The 21,015-nt window shown below is 40.2% G+C and overlaps 1 protein-coding gene across 10 annotated transcripts in view; it reads left to right on the forward strand.

Moving 5' to 3' along the window:
- nrxn2b (neurexin 2b) overlaps window positions 1–21,015 on the forward strand; it is a 330,369-nt gene that overhangs the window by 99,071 nt on the left and 210,283 nt on the right. For all 10 annotated transcript variants that reach the window (XM_051900279.1, XM_051900280.1, XM_051900272.1 and 7 more), the window contains one exon: window positions 16,214–16,231. In XM_051900279.1, the coding sequence (XP_051756239.1) occupies window positions 16,214–16,231 (18 nt within the window). The remainder of the gene's footprint in view (window positions 1–16,213; window positions 16,232–21,015) is intronic.

Genomic DNA, 21,015 nt, shown 5'->3' on the forward strand with positions numbered 1-21,015 from the left:
AGAGAAACACGAGCGCAGTCATCTCCAGCTCACACACGCTTTTCTGCTCTCTGAAAGACTCACTTTAGTTTCCTCCATGTTTAAAGCTGATCAGACTCATTATTTGGCTGTTCTTCTGTATTCTAACACACACTTTTTTTCAGTTTTTTTCAGTATTCCCCTCAGTCCCCCTGAGATTTTAACCCCTTTCAACGCGACCCCCATTTTGGCTAGTGGGGCATAAATGACACCCAAAATAAAATGGCTGCTGCTCATAAGTCATTCTGGACCGTGCTGGCAAATTGACTCGCAATGAGACGCAAAAATTATTTGTTATTTTCACATTCTCTATGTGAAAATTCCTTCAAATTATGTATGATTAGCTGGAATTAGACAAAAAATGACTGAGCTACAACCTGTCAGAAGTCGATAAAGTAAATTTTGAGAAAAATCTAGTTAAAGTTTTCTGAAGAGCCCAAAACAAAATCCCTGATAATAACACCTAATTTGGCACAAACCAAGTCAAAACCAAATATCTATAGGAAAATATATATATTCAACTTTTTTCCATGATTCCAAAATTGTTTGATTATTAATGAAGCAGACAGTCTATATATTAAGACCTACTGTATCACACGGATCTAATATAAAGTTACACATCGGATGTTTTTCCCCAACAGTTAACCAAACGTTCACTTCAGACATAACAGATCATGTTTGCGTGAATACTCGCCAAGACAGATATTTTGAAATACTGTAATTCTGTGTTCATGTGTATATCAGGATCGTGCTGTCTGAGGCGCACTTCGGATCCGTCAGTCAGTGCAAGTAAGATCGTTTTGTTTACATCAGCATGAGTTTGAAAATCACATTTCATTGGTTCAGACTCATGCCGTCGAGAATTCGCTATGAATATTCACAAAGTTGGAACGCAGAGCTTTAAAACGAAACCAAACTTGTGCTGAGGGAAGCGCCAGTCGTCCAGAAGCAAACAGAGAAAAACAGAATTTGTCATGGTCAAAGGAAAGGTACTCCTCTCAGAAAACATACAAATAAAGATACTTTTACATGTTTAATTGCTATTTGGAGCATTGAGATCGCTGGATCAGGGACGAGGGCTTAATGAACTCATTTTTGTGAAAACCTCAAATTCGACCAAAATTGACATGTTTGACTTGTTTAGCCTGTGTGCATTCGACTCATTTTGACAGCACGGGTCACATATATTTACAAAGCCAACAGTGGAGAGTTTATAGTTCAAGACTCAGAATTATGGAGGTATATAAGCTCAAATATTAAAACAAAAATAAAAATGTTAAGAATATATTTTTTAAATGTATAAAAATATTATGTGGCTGTGGTGTAGCAGCTTAGAAACACAATGAAACTGAAGACACAAGTCTGTCCGTGCTTCATTTCAAATCTGAGGATGTTATCTTTAAAACTATGAATTTTATGGAACATTTTCTAAGGCCATGTCTAAGTTTTTAGAGAAGGCTAATAAAAATATTTATAATATCAGTATTTCAATCATTTAATGACACATTTTCATATTCGTGGTTCACTGATGTCGGTCACATGCAAGTAAATGGATAAAATTTCTTTTGTCTTTTTTAATAGGTGACTTGGCCAAAAAAATATTACTGGGTCATTCTGTGTCAACTCAACCAGAGGTCACCGGCTCAAATTTTTGATTTTGTTAATATTTTTTCTGTAGAAAGACAAACATAAATATTGATGAAAGCCAAAATATCAAACGTCACAGATGTACATTTACTGAGTAATCCACTATTTTATAGAGGGGTCAAAATGATCATTTTCATTGTGTAAAAATGACTTTATAAAGATGGCAGCATCATTATTTTATCTTCACACAGAGATTGATAGATCTATTAGTAAAATCTGTTGACTTTATCAATCTTTGTTTCATTATATGCCCACAGTGACAGTTCAAAAATGGCAAAAAGATAAAGAAGATATCTTAATATTCTCTTAGATTCTGGTTCTTAACAAACTGTCCTTTTGGCCCTTGATGGTTCAGTCTCATAGATATTAGGATCCCAATGTGATTTCATGTCCAAATTGTTGAATTTTACCCACTTTCAATGGTCAAGAACCAAATGTAGGTAACTTTTTAAACAGCTGATAGTTACTGTGTTTTAAAGAAGAAAGTCTGAAGAACAAATAACACTGAAACTAGAAATGAATCTTGTTTCCTTCTACCAGAACAGCTGAACACAACACACCTCTCTGAGTGCCAAAAACAAACATTTTTCTGAAGTTTACATGTCTTTAATTCAAGAAATGTTAAAGAAATCTTTAAAGATATTTTAGATTCTTGTTCTTATGAAACTTTTCTCCTGGAATCTTCATTTTTAAGGCCCTGTATGGTTCAATCTCATAGATAAAGGGATGTCAGTGTGGTAACATGTAGATATGATGCTGCGAATTTGAACTCTTGGTAGATTCAGAAGCTGTTAAAATGAACAACAACAACAACAAACATCTTCCAAATATCCCTGAAACTGATTCAAGTATAGATTCTTATGAGTACACTTTTGAGAGCAAGTTAATGTGCCTCAACTTAACCTGAACCATTTTCAGTGGATTTTTGGGACTCAGAGAGTTATGATTTATGCAATTCTTTTGATAGAGGGAAACAAGATACATTTCTAGTTTAAACATTATTTGTTCTTCAGACATTCCTCTTTAAACACAATAAGTATCAGCTGTGTGCAAAGTGAAACACATTTGGTTTTCAATCGCTGAAAGTGGGTAAAATTCAACTATTTGAACATGGAGCTGTTTTGAGATCGCCATATCTATTGGACTGAACTATATAGAGCCTTGAAAATGAAGATTTCAAAAGGAAAGTTTATTAATAATGAGAATCTAGAAGGATAATAAATTATCTTTAATACTTTTAGAGTTGCAGACATGATAACTTTGGAAAAGGAATATTTATGGCCCTCAGACAGGAATGTTCTATAGAATTGAGATGATAGAAAAACATGAGATACATTTCTAGTTTAAACATTATTTGTTCTTCAGATATTCCTCTTTAAAAGAGAAAAGTATCAGTTGTTTACAAAGTGACCCACATTTGGTTTTTGACCACTGAAAATGTGTACAATTGACTAATTTATCTCTGGGATTGAACCAGAATTTTGCCATTTTTGAACTGTCGCTGTTGACGTAATGAAACAAAGATCGCTAAATTCAACAGATTTTACTAATAGATCTATCAATCTCTGTGTAAAAATAAAATAATGATGCTGCCATCTTTCTAAAGTCATTTTTACACTCCTCTAATTTAGCTCCAAATCTCAGGTGAAAATGGTCATTTTGACCCCTCTATAAAATAGTGGATTACTCAGTAAATATACATCTGTGATGTTTAATATTTTGGCTTTCATTACTATTTATGTTTGCCTTTTTACAGAAAAAAATATTAACAAAATCAAAAATTTGAGCTGGGGAAGTTTCTGAAATTTGGTTGATTTGACGCGGAATGACCCTACTGTGATTATTTTGTCATGTATTGTGGTTGTGATTTGAACATTTCATTTTAAATGTTGCTGCTGCTGAGACAAAGAACAAAGACTCAACTGTTAATGGAAATAGTTAAAGTTAAGTAAAGTGCCCCTATTATGCCTTTTTTAAGGTTCCTAATATTGTTTTGGGAGTCTACAACAAGTTTACATGCATGCAAGGTCAAAAAACACGTTCGTTTTCTCATAATATACATTTAATTTCACCTCAGTTCGTAAACGATCCATTAGAAGCAGTTCAAAGAATCAGTCTCTCTAAACCCCTCCTTTCCGTGAGCTTACACTGCTCTGATTGGTCAGATGGCCCAATCCTTTCTGATTGGTCTACTGCACACACCTCACGTTCATTGCCATAACTGAATGACAGCTATCAATTCGCGAGACATTGTATACAATGTATGGACAGAAAAGATAGCATCGATTTTACCGTATCAATTCAAGCCCGAGTCCGACGATGAAATGTCTGAAGTATCAACCAGAAACTGATTCGTGTTCACAACTGGAGTAGGATCGGTTCTCTATGGTAAGTGTCACCTTAGTTATTTATAAGACATGATAGCATCCTTGATCATTACTCCAAGTAATAAGACAGACAAGCTGCATTAATCCACACATTTTTAGACAATATTGGACCCACATCTGAATAGCAGAACCGAGTGTGAGTTAGCCTGTTAGCAGGAGACATACAGACTAAGGGTGTACGTTACACAACATAACGTACAAAACAATGAATTTTGAACAATCGCTAGAAAATATAAACATCAATTAATAATCATACTTACAGGTTGAGATTCAGAGGAGCAAGCTGGTCCAAATAAACTGGGCTTTGATCCATATTTTAAGACCAAGCGTTTTGTGAATCCTGCGTTAAACTCCCCGAGGTTTGAGAAGCAGTCGTCAGTAAAATGACGGGAACACAACAAAAGATTGGGATTGTACTGCTGTGGTATTGTTGAAAAAATGAATTTCCCTGGAGTCTGCGTGCGCAATAAGTGGGCGGGCAATATGCTAATGTTTCATTGTGATATCACAACGAAACGGCTTGGGATTCGTTTTACAAACGACTTGTTTAATTGACTCAGAGACGACTCTTACTTTTGAGAGACAATAACTTTATATGCGGTGCACTTTCAGATTCAAAACTTTGCAGGATGTTTTCATTCACTTTGAGTTGTTACACACTACATGAAAGGTACTTTTCAAAAATCCATAATAGGGGCACTTTAAAATCAATTAAAGTCACCATCAAATCAAAACTAACACTTATTTTTCTATGGAATATTTCAGTGTTTATCATTAATGAATTATCGGTGCACATCATTATTGTGTTAAATTCATGTTCCTGGTAATCTTGAATCAGAATATCTTCTCCTCCCTCTTGCAGCATCTCTTCTCTTCTCTGATGACGAGGGCGGGGCAACCTGTCACTCACATGAGATCCACCAATAGCAAACCACAACCATCCAATCAATTCCCCACAGACAAAATCAAGCCCCGCCCTACATTTGTTCTTGTTCCAGAAGCGTTTCACTCAGATATACGACACAATAGAGAAGAAAAGACTATCATGTGGCGACTTTAACAGCACATGTTACAATACATTATTATTTTGATGGTTAGATTTGATTTAATTAATAAATAGCTTTTTATCAACTCACAAACCTCAGTTTGGAAAAATATGTTCTAATATATTGTAATATTCCATGTGTTTGAGAGCGCCATCTGAACATCTACTGATCTGAGCTGAGATCCAAATCACTAGAAGAGAAATATGAGTTTAACACTGTGTGTTACGCTTGTGTGAAGATGTGTGTGTGTGTGTGTGTGTGTGTGTGTGTGTGTGTGTGTGTGTGTGTGTGTCATAATGCTACTGGCAGCTCCACTTAGGAGAACTGACAACACAAATCATACTCACTCCAGACACACACACACACACACACACACACACACACACACACACACACACACACGGTCACCTGGGTAATTCAGACTCATATAAGCATGGTCAGCATGTGAAGCAGCTGAATCTGAGGTCATGTGATGCTGTTGAGCCGTTCATCAGGCGGAAACACACTGATTGTGTTTCTGTGTTTTTCTCCTGCAATCAAGGAAAGAGACGCGGCTGAACGTCATCAACACACACACACACACACACACTGTCAGCAGCAGAACTGTGTTTGTAAATTGCTTTGGATTAAAGCGTCTGCTAAATAAATGAATGTAAATGTAACGGTTCAAAGCTTCAGTTTCAGCTCAGATTACTGTAATTCTATACGGTCATATTAAGAATATTTCTCTGCCTTTTATGACGCCTGTAAAATATTTTAATTGGTGTGACAGCAGTAAAACACCTCAGTTTAATGTTTCCTAAGTTTCCCACCAAGGATTAATAAAGTACCATCCTGTCCTCTTCTAGGGCCCTTCAACACGGCACATTCAAACCTAAATAATATTACCAATATTAACAAAATTAATTTTTATGCCTTGAATTGGGTAGAAATAGCTCTTTAAGTTACAGCATCATTACTGCAGTCACATGACCCTTCAGAAATCACTCTAATGTGTAGTTCCATCATGGGATCATTTTATGGATTTAGTTTTAATTAACTATTGAATTCATTATTTAACTATACCATTAATTATATCACAGTTCATTTCTCTATGATGTTTAGCAGCAGATCAATTTTAAAATGTCCACACACACACACACACACACACACACACACACACACACACACACACACACACTTGACTTGACTTGATTTACTGTACGTCTTCATTCACTACATGATTCATATCATATCATGTTTACATTGTTCAGGATTAATTAGTGTAAAACAATCCATGATTTATCAGACTCTGAAATATGTGAAAAGAACAGGTCAAATCGTTCATCATCATGCTACAAAACTAAATATTACATTTTTCATCAAGTCTATTATCTATCCATTAACAAGCATAATTTTCTGAGAGATTCTTATCAGTATTTGTAATTAGGCTGAATTCATTCGTCACACGTACATTAATAACGACGACGCTGAAGTAAAATATTCCCACTTCATCTCAGATCTGAGCTCAGACTCTCCATGACAAGTACATGCTATTTATGATCATAAATCATGATATATTTCACACTAATTAATCATGTACAGCCTAAAATGATCGTACATATGTTGAAGTGATAATGAGACTGAGCTGATTGAAACAAACATGATAAGATCACTGAAGTGAGAGCTCAAGAGACACAGATGCAGTGGTTCTCCACAGCGACTCCAGGACGGAGTTCAGTAAGAGTTTCTCCGTTTGCAGGTTCAGTAGCTGTTATGACCTCATTCGTTTCTCCAGCGGTGCGTCTGAACACAGAAACACACACCGATCCGTTAAATTGAGTGAATAATCTCTGTACTTCAGCCATTAAAGGAACAATTATACGTGTGAACCGAGACGTTTCCCTGCAAACGTGAGCCGGCTGCTTACGCCAACACTTCACAGAACTGTTAGAGCTGGCGTTTGTTTTAATCTCGTCTTTTGTCTCGCGCTCGTCTCTGAAAAATAAAGGTGTGTTTAACTAATGAGGCACATAAAAGCTCGTCAAACAGAGCGGCTGAATTAATCATGAGGTCTTGAGCGAGTGTTTGTGGTTGTTCTTCAGGAAGACGGAGGTGTTTTGGCGCTCGTCGGAGCGTGTGTGCGGTTTAATGGAGCGAGCCGATGCCATTAGACCGGCGTTTGAACCGCCGCTCGCTCAGGTGAGGTTTAATGAGAGACGCCGTCAAATGCCACCGTCACACGGTAAATATCACAGCTGCTCCAGATCTGATGGCAGAGACCAGTGGGAAACGATGGTCTTCGTATGGAATCTGAGCCTGAGATGGTGGGCCGGATCAAACGGGTCTGCTTTAGAGTGGTTTAGAGTGGTTTGGGGCAGTTGTCAGGCTGGGAGAACATCTAAACCAGCTGAGATAAACCATTTCCACCCTCATGTCCTTCCAAACCCACATGGCTTTCATTCTTCGGTGGAACACAGAAGATCCACATTTGTGGGTCCAATGTTGTTTGGCTCAAAACATTCTACAAAATATCTTCTTTTACAGAAGAAAGAAAGTCATCCAGGTTTGGAACAACATGAAATGATGACAGAATTATCTTTATCTGGCTTAAAGGGATCGTTCAGCCAAAAAAAGACCGGTGAGATTGTGTTTATCTTTTTTCTCACAGGGAAAGAAAGAGACGGTTCAGCGGTCAAATATAAATCACAACAACAGAACTAGATCATTTAAGTGTTTGTGCAGAACATCACAGTGCTGAGGTGTTGCTGTGTGGTTGCCAGGGTGATATAGGCTGTTGTCAGGTTGTTGCTATGCACTAATTCAACGGTTCTGATTAGTTTCTAACGTGTTGCTATGTGGTTGCCAGAGTGATATAGACTGTTGTCAGGGTGTTGCTATGCACTAACTCAGCGGTTCTGATTAGTTTCTAACGTGTTTCTATCTGGTTGCCAGGGTTTTGTAAGCTGTTGTCAGGGTGTTGCTATGCACTAACTCAGTGGTTCTGAGTAGTTTCTAACGTATTGCTATGTGATTGACAGGATGATGTAGGCTGTTGTCAGGGTGTTGCTATGCACTAATTCAACGGTTCTTAGTAGTTTCTAACGTGTTGCTATGTGGTTGCCAGAGTGATATAGACTGTTGTCAGGGTGTTGCTATGCATTAACTCAGCGGTTCTAAGTAGTTTCTAACGTGTTTCTATCTGGTTGCCAGGGTGATGTAGGCTGTTGTCAGGGTGTTGCTATGCACTAACTCAGCGGTTCTGATTAGTTTCTAACGTGTTGCTATGTGGTTGCCAGGGTTTTGTAGGTTGTTGTCAGGGTGTTGCTATGCACTAACTCAGTGGTTCTGAGTAGTTTCTAATGTGTTGCTATGCGGTTGCCAGGATGATGTAGGCTGTTGTCAGGGTGTTGCTATGCACTAACTCAGTGGTTCTGAGTAGTTTTTAACATGTTTTTATGTGGTTTCCAGGGTGATGTAGGTTTCCAGGGTGTTGCTATGCACTATTATTTCATATGTCAAGCTTCTCGGGGTTAAACAGGTGTTGTGTTCAGAACCGCTGTAACGTCAGTCGTCTGGAGGAGCAAGTAGATAAACAAGGCGTATTTAACTGAAATATTTGTGTTGTGTTATTATCATGAATATTTCATTGTGTTTCTGTAGGCTGAGTGTTAATCTCTTAATTTGCATCAGTGAAATGGTGGTAATTAGAAAACATCTCAGTGTTTATTTGCTCTCGACTGTCTTAAATGAAAAGATGTTCTTTTTCACATTGATCCTCCAGCAAATGTGTTTCTTTTTAAACAGCTGCTTTTGGAGACAATAATGAAGATGTGGGAGGAGAGCACAAACCAATCCTCTCAGACGTCCAGCTGTCATAATAATACGGTCATGTGAGGGGTGATTCGGCTGCAGGAAATGACATCATCTTACAGACAGATGACATTGATTAGCTCACTGTTCTAAACGAAATAGATCAACGCCTCTGATTATATATCTCAGTAACAGTTGTTCATGTTAAATCTAGTTATGATGTTCATCTTGAGCAGCAGGACACAGAGCAGATGCGGTCACTCCTGGACAAACTCGAGCCTCTCTGTCGTCATGCAGACTTCATGTAAATGTGAAAAGTAGATGAGCTTACTGAAGGATCACTCAGGTCATGAGCAGCGCTAATGAATGTTCCCGTCACGTGATCACACACGCTTCTGAAGATCACTCTAAAGAGCAAAGCCATCGCAGCCCTGTCTCCACGTCTGTCATGTGTTCATCATCGACAGGTGTGTTCACATGTCTGTATGCCGTTGGCATCATGCTAACCTAAAAGGTGTTTGGACACTTTTATACATTAAACCGTAAAATGTTTTTTTTTTTTTTTAAATCTTATGTTCATTTGCTGCCTTAAATGGTGTTGCAGTTCACTTGCTAGGGTATTCTGGCTGGTTGCTAGGGTGTTGCTAGGTGATTGCTAGGGTTGCTATGCAATTGCTTGCGTGTTTTATCATGTTGTTAGCTTGCTCGTTAGATCAAGTCCTTGAAGGTTTTGACTAGAGCCGGACCGATTTATTGGTCTGCTGATTTTATCAGCCGATAAGAGCCTGTCACAGATATATCTGCATCAGCATATATGCCACAGATATGCCACCAATATGAACATTTTTGGCAAAAAGCGTGGACAAAACAGACACTCTTTGAGAACTTGGTTCACCGAACCTCTCAGCAAATACTCTTTGAGTTCTCTTTGAAGTCTTGCGCTTGAACGGACAAATTCACACAAAACATATGTCAACATGCCCATTTTGGCGAGTATCCTAGCAAACATAGTCGGTTATGTCTTAAGTGAACGTATAACAGTCGAGTAATACAGCACATGTGTAACAGTATATGTACTGGATTGTGCATTATGTCTTAAAGTGACAGCAGCCTAATATTCCTGTTGTCTGTATTTTTAATGTTAATCAAGCAACAAATGACAAAAAAAATCACTCACGCAGTGTTATTTATTCATTTTCTGTACCTGAAAACTACTGTTAGATACCTGAAATACCTGTTGTTGCTTGTAGTTTGATTATTTGTTCTTATTTTCTTTATTTTTATTTGAGTTGTCCTATTTTCCCTGAAAATACCGAACCGTACCGAAACTGTGACACTAAAACCGTGATAAAAACTGAACCGTTCCACTCCTATAATATACACGTAAAGAATATCAGCCGATATATCGATATCAGACTTTTTTTTACTCCTTAATATCGGTATTGGCATCGGCCCCCAAAAACCCATATCGGTCGGGCTGTAGTTTTGTCATGTGTGTGTGTGTGTTATTCTCTGTCTGTCCAGGCCTGTCTCTCTCTCTCTGTCTGTCTGTCAGTCTGTAATTAGCCGGACCTGTCTCTCTCTCATCTCTCCAGGCATCTTTCAGCATCACTGCGGAGTTTGATTAGCTCAATCACGCCGTGTCTTCGCTCAAATTGCCGTCCGTATCCGAGCGGCTGCATTATAACCAGCGGAGCAAATGATTAGATCTGTATTTCTGCGCATTAATAACGGCCCTCAAATTAGATGCTCAGGCAACATCCGTGCAGAGAACGGAGAAATCTGCTTTCCTCCGAGTGTCCTGATATCTCCGTCCTGACGTGAAGAAAATGAGGAAAGAGAAATGTAGAGTTGTAATTCTAATGACTGTCTTTCTGTAGGGTGAATTAATGAATGTTATGAAGAGAGTAGATGAGCATTAATTTACCCCAAACACATCAACATATGACCAGTAGCTTGTGATTATTGATTAATCGTCTGATCATGGTTATTCAATCTAATTGCAATTATTTGAGATAACCACAATAATTGTACAGTTTAAATTTCAATCACATCCCAGCACATAATTCCTGATCCTGACAGGCTTAACTAGTAGGTTAGTTAAACTGAGAGGAGATGTTGTTCCCGGAGCCTGTCTGATGCGTGTTTATGTGTGCACGTGTGTTAAAGCCGTTAGTGTTGGAGCTGATGGTTTCACAGCGTTTAGCGTCTGACAGATAATCACACTCTGACACGACGCCGCCGTCACCCGCCTCCATTTTCTCAAGCGCAAATTGCTTTCTGATCTGAAATTGAAAAGCATTTTCTCACATTCGCACGGAAAGCAAAACGTTTAATGAAACGGCGGACGGACAGGCGGCTCGCCGCTGACCAGAGATTCAGAAAATATCTGTGAGCGAGACGCGTGACATTTATCTGCATTCTGACACTTGACCAGAAATATAAAATAGTCTGTAAACAACCTGTCCGTCCTGCGGGAACAATGACTTCTGTTCCAGAAATTCCCCAGAAAATAATGAGATCTTTGTGAGACGGACAGACGGACGGACGAGAGGGAGTGGTGTGTTGTTGTGTTAAGGGGATTATGGGAATTAAGCGTCGACACTCTCAGCATCCAGAGGCGGGATTAACACCCGGAGCGGATCAGGAAAAGCAGGAGGACCTGCGGTCAGTCACACATTAAAGGGCATCAGGGTGAATCTCACACACACCGTGAGCGTGTCGACGAATGTGTGTTTGAGCTGACGGATTCTCACAAACACTGTTAACATGAGCGCAAACACACTCTGTCCATCTCTGTCGAAATAAGCTTGGAATACTGATCATGTGACTGAAGACTGGAGTAATGATGCTGAAATTCAGCTTTGATCACAGGAATAAATTACACTTTACTATATATTCACCTAGAAAACACATTGGGATAATATTTCACTGTTTTTACTGTATTTTTGATCATAAGTGCAGCTTTGGTGAGCAGAGGAGACAGTAAGAAATATATACATGAGAAACAGAGGCAGGATTATGTTCTCTCTCTCTCTCTGCTGTAAGGTACATCTTCTCTTACCCAGTGTTGCCGTGGTGATGGTACCCGTGCCATCATTCCTCCAGCCTGCCTGTCACGGTTACCAGGCAACAGGCTCTTCTCTCCCGGCAACAGCCTGTGACGCTTAACAGCTGTAGAGTTACACGCATGCTGGATCTCACCAGACACGGACGCAGCACCTGCGCTCTCTCTCTCTCTGTGTTTATTAGTAACTAGTACTAGGTTAGTGAGCTTGCAGAGGTTAAACTCTGATGAAGTCGTTCAGATGTTCGTGTAACCCTTCCTGTTCGAACCACCCGCTCTAAGCGGGACTCGAACCCGGGCCGCCGGTATGGGAGGCGGGCGCTCTAACAAGGAAGCTAAAGAGCGCAGTCTCCAGTGTCAGTCGCTAGAGCGCCTCTTGAGATCAGGGGAGTGAGGTTTACACACACAGCTCTTACTGGCCGACGAAGATCTCGTGTGCGTCACGTGTTTGATGGGTTTGAACCTCCAGTCCTCTGATTTAGATTCAGAACAGAAGAGTCAGACGTGTGAATCTGAACTGAATCAGTTGACAGGTGTGTCGTTCCATCAGTCCTTTAATGTTTCTCCCAGAGCTGTGATTTCATCTACATTCAGACGTGTTGTGTGTAATGACCATCTTCCTGTGTTATTTCAGCTCGTGTCAGTACAATGTGATTTTACCCAGCAGTCACTGCAGTCTGTCATTCTCTCTCACCTGTTGAAAGTGACGCATGTTGATCTGTGAACCTGCATCTCATGTTATACTGTGATGTAGTGAGTGTCATTTATGAGGTTTGAGTTTGTGTCTCATTAAGATCACAGGATGTGTGACATTCAGTCTTTCTTTAGCTGTGAAGGAATACACATCATGAGAACGGCTGCGTCTCGATTCCTCCTCTGCACACTAAACCAAATGTGCTGATGGGAAACACGTTTAATCTGTTCTGCTGTGTTCATCTTTCTTTAGAGTAATCAAAATGAATCGCTACTTTTCTTAAAATGAATCGCTACTTTTTTTCAAAAAGAATCGCTACTTTTTTTCCAAAAAGAAGTGCCGCTTTTCAAAAACAACCAATACATTTATTCAAAATGCATCAATACTTTAATTAAAGAACATTTGATAGTCATTAAAAAAATCTACATCTATTCAAAAACAATCGATACATTTAAAACACATCGATACATTCAGAAACAATCTACAGTTATCTCAGAACCAATTGATACACTTCCCAAAAAGAATCGCTACTTTTCCCAAAAAGAATTATTACCTTCCCAAAAAGAATCACTATTTTTTCAAAAAGAATCGCTACATATAATACTTTCAACAACTGTCAATACATTTATTCAAAACACATCGATACATTTATTCAATATGCATCAATACTTTTATTAAAGAACATTTGATATTCATTCAAAAACAATTGATACATTTAAAACACATCGATACATTCAAAAACAATCTACGTAGTTATTCAAAACCAGTCGATACACTTCCCAAAAAGAATTGCTACTTTTCAAAAAAGAAAAAAAATAATCGCTACTTTCCTAAAAATGAATCGCTACATTTTCAAAAAGAATTGCTACATGTTTAAAAGGCATTGATACATTCAACAACAATCAATACATTTATTCAAAATGCATCAATACTTTTATTCAAAATGCATCAATACTTTTATTAAAGAACATCTGATAGTCATTCAAAAACAATCGATACATTTAAAACACATCGATACATTCAAAAACAGTCTACAGTTATCTACAGGACCAAAGAGCCGGAGCAGTGTCAGTGTTTCTGAACTCCTGAAACGCCTCCATCTTGAGTTTTCTTCACAATATTCCTCATTTAAATAATTCATACGCAGAATAAAGGGGCGGGGCCTGGTTGAGTTAGTTAGCAGTGTGTTGAAACTGGCGGTTATGGTAAGGGGCGGGACATTTCCCAAACACCAATCACAACACACCGCTCCAGCCGACCAATCAGAGCACACGGTGCTTTTCAGAAGGAGGGGCTTCATAGAGACAGGAACTAAACAGAGCGTTACTGACAGACTGGGAAGAGAGGAGCTGAACAATGGAGAATATGAGGAGAATAATCAACATTCAAGCAGGAAAACCTGTTCTAGTAGAGCACAAAAACAAGACTTTGTAAAAGGGCATAATATGTCCTCTATAAGTGTTTAGTATTGGGTCATAAAATGGCATGTTGGTACCGCAGACCCTTTATCACATTCACTGCAAAACTGATGTTCTTGTCTAGTATTTTTTGTCTCGTTTTCCAGTACAAATATCTAAACATTCTTAAAACATGTTACATTTACTTTAAAAGCAAAATAACAAAAGATATAAAGTCCTGAAATAAATAAATAAAATAAATAATAATAATAATAATAATAATGTTCTGCAGCATCATCATCATCTCAGGTCAAGTGTTGTCTGTCTCTTTCAGCTCGTGTTCTTTGGCAGACGTTTGTTTGTTTGTCTCAGTGAATATATTTCAGCAGTGATGGATTCCTCTGCATCAATTCATCTCCTTAGATTTGCCTTGATTAAACCGATAGCTAATGATTGTTAATTAAACGGTGTTAATGATTAAAGCTGTTCATCTTTAGGTCACATTTAGATGTGTTGGTGTTTCTCGTCCTATAACAGGAGCGCATCAGTATTCACTGTCGTCTCTCACGATCTGTCCGTTCCTCTCGTCTTCTCCTTCAGAGAGGGAATTTCCCGACGCTCCCCTCAGATCCACTTCCTGTTGACGGATTCCCTCGTGTGTGTCGAGGGATGAAGCTTGCTCGTTCAGTGTCTTTGTAAAAGGCCAGTGCCGTTTATTTTCAGGGTTTCTGTTTTGTGTCTTTCTGACAGGATCGACGCTGTCGAGAGTTTATATACCTCCAGCAGATTCTCTTCAGCTCTTCATTTCCTTCTTTCATTGCTCATCTAAACGTCCCTGTGATATTAACATTATTATTTATATACACTTCTGTTCACAAGTGTGTTTCTCTTCTGCTCACCAAGGCTGGATTTATTTGATCACAAATACAGTAAAAACAGTGAAATATTATTATAATGTAAATCAGCTGTTTTCTATGTGAATATATAGTAAAGTGTAATTTATTCCTGTGATCAAAGCTGAATTTTCAGCATCATTACTCCAGTCTTCAGTGTCACATGATCCTTCAGAAAATTATTAATTTTTCAATCACCAGTTTTTGTTTTGTTTGTTTTTTAAATGATACGTCTTGAACATTTGATTACATCCGAGTGTCTGTATATAAACAGCACCATTTGTTTGTATTCACACAAACACTTCAATCTGAAGGGATAGTTCACTAAAAACTGATCATCACTTTTGCGCTGTTATGATCTGTGTGTGTGTGTGTGTGTGTGTGTGTGTGTGTGTGATTGTGTAAGTGATTGTGTGTTTGTGTCACAACTATATCCATATAAGTCTATTTTTTATAGATTCCTTGTTTATAAGGTAAACATCTGCTAACAGTACTAGCAGCTGTAACACACACACACACACACACACACACACACCATTACTGTTTTTAATGTTCTCCATCTGCTCCGTGTTTGAGTTATTCAGTGATATTCACACGTGGCGCTTCTGTCTGACCTCACACGTGTTTGTCTTCACGTGATGATGTCACTTCCTGTTGCTGTGGCTCAGTGACACACTTCACAGATGTGTCTGATGTTTATCTCTTGTCTTTTCTTCTCTATTGTGTCGTATATCCGAGTGAAACGGTTCTCAAACAAGAACAAATGTAGGGCGGGGCTTGATTTTGTCTGTAGGGAATTGATTGGATGGTTGTGGTTTGCTATTGGTGGATCTCATGTGAGTGACAGGTTGCCCCGCCCTCATCATCAGAGAATTCTTTGATTTGGGTTTTGATGAGGAACATATTAAATAACGCAGGGTAAAATAAGAGGCGGATTTCATGAGACTGTTATAGTTAAAGTCTGATAATCTGATAAAATATCAATAAGATGTCTGATATAAGCAGTGAATGTTTTCTATGGAAGCTTGTTTCCATCACAGAATTAAAAATAATAATAGCAACATTTTATCTCACAATTCTGACTTTTTTCTTCTTGAGATTCAGAGTTTATAACTCACAATTACCTTCAGTATGTTTTCATCCTGTGACTTCCATAGATTTCAGATGAGCTGCTGTTAGTGTTTGTAACGCTGATGAATGAACATGAGCACTAACCCTCTCTCTCTCTCTCTCTCTCTCTCTCTCTCTGTCTGTCTGTCTGTCTGTCTGTAGGTGACTCGTCTCAAGCGGGTGAGTTCTGCATGTTTCTTCTCTTCTGCTGATCTTTATAAAGATGTCATGAACCGCTGAAGGTCATGAGCGTGACATTCATGTCAAACTGCATTATTTTTTCTCTTTCTGTTGATGATGCAGAATAAAAACAGTGTGTGTGTGTGTGTGTGTGTGTGTGTGTGTGTGTGTACAGCAGTGAAACGTGTTCTCTCTGTCTCTATTCATAATGGCGTCTGTTTAAGACTGTATTGGTTTCAATCAATCACTCTGGTTAGAGCTGAATGTGTTGACAGCTCGAGTTCACTGAAGACATATGAGACAGAAATGAAATGACTGGAGACTTTTGACTTTCACACACTGTTATTGACTACGTTTAACTGAATATCTTCACACACACTCATGCACACACACACACACACACACACACACACACACACACACACAAAAATGGGGATATGGGGTAATGTCCTCATAAGTCACCCTCTCCTTGTAATACCTATGTCATACCCATGTCATTATACAAATTTGTGTCCTGATGTCACACACACACACACACACACACACATACACACACGATGCCATTGCTGCTGCTGTTTTATGTGAGTCTCTTGTCAGATCATGAGGTGTTTTTAAAGCTGTGATTCCAGTATTTATTGTATTGAGTTACAGTGATTTAAAGACATCATGGGATCAGAATTGTTTCTTTATGTTGCATTAGGCTTGAAGATCTGGTCAGTTGTGCACTGCATTTACATTTGAATCGCTCTGCTGTACGTCCAGATCAGGTTGTTTTAACTGAGTTCATTTATCATATATATATATATATATATATAATGTATTTCATCAAATGAAGGTATTGGTGTTGTATAGTGTTGTAAATGAGCTGGAAGCACTGCTGTCTGCGGAGGGTCGCGTCGACTGGTTCACTCTTGATCTGCTGGTTTTGTGGGAGGAATATCCAGTGCGATGAGAAAAGATGGAGGCTTGTTCAGCAAATCCTTCCTGCAGCCGCCGCCTCCTCATGTGGGATTTCAGAGGCACTCCAGAGGAATTATGGGAGATGTAGTCCATGGAAGTAAAGCGGCTTATCCGCCGTACTCCTGACCAAACGCGTTAAGCCTGAGAGATAAAGAGACAGAGAGAGAGTTTGCCGGTCCTGCGGATGCTATCTGGAAAAGTGAAGCGTGGGAATTGGCTGAAATGCTGCTCTTCACGCTGTCAGGAAGAGTGTGTAAATGTGTGTTTATCTTGAGACAGAGGCTGAGGCACATTTTAGCTTATTTTAAAGCTTGTTTGGTCTTATCTCAAATCATTTCAAGTTCCCTTGTAAGTCTGCTGAGGCTCCTAGTGGCCACATTCAACATTCACAGTCTTTCTCTTCTGACATTACAGATATTGTGTGTTCAGAGTTGGTTTGTGTGTAAAGCCTCACGTCCGTCCTTCATCTGCTGTGTCACGCGTCCTGAACTCATCAAGTGTGTCTGATTCACAATATGATTCAGAATCAAGCATCATTAAATCGGCCCCTGCGGTGTGTTCACAGAGACCCGCATCAGCGGCGCATCCAGTGTGTGTCTGTAGTCTGAACTGACTCTGAATCTCTCTATGGGGACATTCTGGACTGGAGAAAAGCTCCTAAATGATCTATGTAGTTACAGTAGACGTGTGTGATGTCTTCTCATTCAGATAGCAGAGTAAACGTGTGTGTGTGTGTGTGTGTGTGGTAGCCAATTGCTTTGAGCAGTTTAACTTACTAGTAATAGCCTAGTCATGAGTTTTACCAACAGGCATACAACTCAGAAGACATGGCAGGGTCACATACAGTGTGTGTGTGTGTGTGTGCGTGTGTGTGTGTGCGCTTGTGCATGTGTGTTTCTGGCATCTTTGCCTTCAGAAATTCTCCCTCACAGAATCGAATTAAGAGATAGAGAGTTGCGTTGATATACATCACACACACACGCACACACACACACACACACACACACACACACACACACACACACACACACATAATGTTTGTTATACTATGTTAGTGAGGACATTGCATAGATTTCCATTGATTTTATTCAGGTCTGCCTCTTTCACTGGCCCACACAATAGCAGCGCCCTGTGGTGGCGATCTCTGGAACCGACAGGAGGTGGTTTTCACTTTAGTTTATAACCCTTTTTGGTTGTATGCACTTTTGTGAGTGCTGGAGTCTAGAAGCCCGTATTTTCCTTGGGTTTGACTGAAGAGCAGAACCCTCCCCCTGCGTCGGGTCTTGAAGCAGGGTCCTCCAGTCCCTGGTATGAACTCTTTCGATGTTGAGAACCTGACAGGAAGTGGTTTTTTGCTCCAGTTTGCAAACCCTTCTTTGTCATAAGGCATCTTCGGGAGAATCTGGACTTTTGCGATCTTATGAAGACATTTGTTTCTGAGTGGTCGCAGCTAGCACTTAGCTGGCTCCCCTTGATGGCAATGTTTTCATGGTTGAGTATAAGTGGAACCCTTAATAGTAGGATTCCCAACTCCTTATGAGAGAGCTTGGTTTGTTGAGTCTCAGTTGAGCATTTATAATGGCGCAACTAGCATTTTTGGCTAGCCCCCTTATACTTTCTTGTGATCTGCCGACCAAGAAAGGCTCTGAGCTTTTCTGGTCTCTGGGCTCCAACAGGAAGTGGTATGTTTGCCTTGAGCGAACCCCTACTGTTGTACAGCACCTCTGCCTTGAGACCAAATCTTATTACAGGTTTGTAGCTGGCCTTAGCTGGTAGCTTCTATTGGTCATTTAGGATGAGTATGGAGTAGAAACGTCCTGGATATGGGCAAGGTCCTTCACTTTCTGTAATGAGCTCGTTTTGACTTCAGCATCATTCTGCTATAGACAGTGACATTGAGTAGTATGGTGGAACTTTCATTAAGGTGGAGTGTTGTTAGGCCTCCTCTCGCTCTAGAGAGTCGTCCTGCTGAGGCCTTCGCTCCCCAGAGCTCTGCTTGGATAGCAATATCAAGTTGTCAGGATCTTTTGCGAGCCTCCTTGGTAAGCAGTCCTTAGCGTAGAGCATAGTTAGGCTTCCTCTGGCTATAGAGGGTTGTTATGCTGAAGCCTCCGCTTTGAGAGCTCTGTGGAGGCAGTGGACTAGGTTGTAGGCTCCTTTTGAGCATCCCTGGTTAACTGTCTTCAAGGTGGACATTGCTAGGTCTCCTCTTAGAGAGTTGTCCCGCTGAGGCCTCCGCCCCCCAGAGCTCTGCCTGGATTGCAGTATAGAGTTGTCTAGCACCTTTCGAGCCTCCTTAGTAAGCAGTCCTTGGCGTAGAATGTGGCTAGGTCTCCTCTCGCTTTAATAAGCCATCTTGCTGAGGCCTCCATTCTTAGCTCAGGGTGGCTACGTCGGGTTGTATGGCTCTCTTGAGCCTCCCTGGGGAACCACCCTTAGGGAAGCATTGTTAGGTTTCCTCTCGATTTAGAGAGTCATCATGCTGACCTCTGCTCTGCTCCCCAGAGCTCCGCATTAGATAACCGGTCCAAGCTGTGTGGCTCTCTGTGAGCATCCTTGATGATGTGGTGTCTTTTTGTGTTTTGTGAGGATCTGCTCACTTTCATGACACACAAAAGAAAATTGGTTATTGCAAGAGATGTCCATAGAGCGTAGTTAGGTGCGTAGTTCTGTTTCCTCTCGCTATAGCAGGTTGTTATGCTGAAGCCGCCTCTCTGAGAGCCTCATGAAGGCAGTGGATTGGGTTGTAGGCTCTTCTGGTGTCTCCCTGGTTAACTGTCTTCAAGATGGCATTGCGTCCTGCTGAGGCCTGCTGAGGCCTCCTGCTGAGCTCCGCCTGGATAGCAGTAGTTAGTGTTAGGCTCTTTTGAGCCCCCTTGGTAAGGAGACTCCCTGCTTTATCTTACAAAGGCCTCCGTTCTCAGAGCTCCCCTATATGTTGCTAGGTCTCCCCTCGTGAGACCTCCACTCGTCAGGGGTGTGTCCCCTGTGGCGACTGGCAGGGTATATTTTTATCCTTAGCTATATTCCCTTGAAGGTATTCTTGAATACCAGGCCCTGAGCTAAGCTTATGTAGCCAGGGTTTCTGGCCCTAGGGAATAGAGTCACGACGACTGCTGGTGCATACTGTTAGGACCGGGAACTGTGACTCCAAATCAGTTCCGTTGAAGTCACTGGCTTATGTCAGCCATACAGGACTCATTCCTTTAGCATTAATTAATTAACTTTATTTAACCAGGAGAAAAGACTCACTGAGATTAAAATCTCTTTTGCAGGAGTGTCCTGGCCAAGACAGGCAGCTGAGTTTGCATAAACAATTATACATCAAAGTTACAACATACAATACAATGTTCAATACTACATGACGGAGTAGGCATTTGTTTCCCATTAGCATTCTAGGATGCAGTGTGAGTTACCATTTAAAAGGGAACGTCTTTGGTTACGAATGTAACCATGGTTCCCTGAGAAGGGGAACGAGACACTGCGTCCCATTGCCATGCTTCAGGCGTACCTGTCCACGTCTAAGAAGTGGATGACTTGCACTACAGGCGCCCTATTTGTACTCGGATCGCATGAGTAGTGGCTCATGGGCTGTCGCCGGTCAATGTTATTGTCGTGTTTTTACATGTACTTCAGACACCGGACATGCCAGAGGCATTCCCCCCATTAGCGTTCTTGGAAGCAGTGTCTCATTTCCCTTCTCAGGGAAATGACAATTTAAAAACAAATATGTTTTGGCCAATTTAATAGCCTGGCCCTCACAAGTACAAACATACACACACACACACGCACACTGATGCGGATGTTCGCCAAGTTAACCTGAG

The sequence above is a fragment of the Ctenopharyngodon idella genome, chromosome 7 (genome assembly GCF_019924925.1).
Source record: "Ctenopharyngodon idella isolate HZGC_01 chromosome 7, HZGC01, whole genome shotgun sequence".
NCBI classification, from domain to species: Eukaryota; Metazoa; Chordata; class Actinopteri; order Cypriniformes; family Xenocyprididae; genus Ctenopharyngodon; species Ctenopharyngodon idella.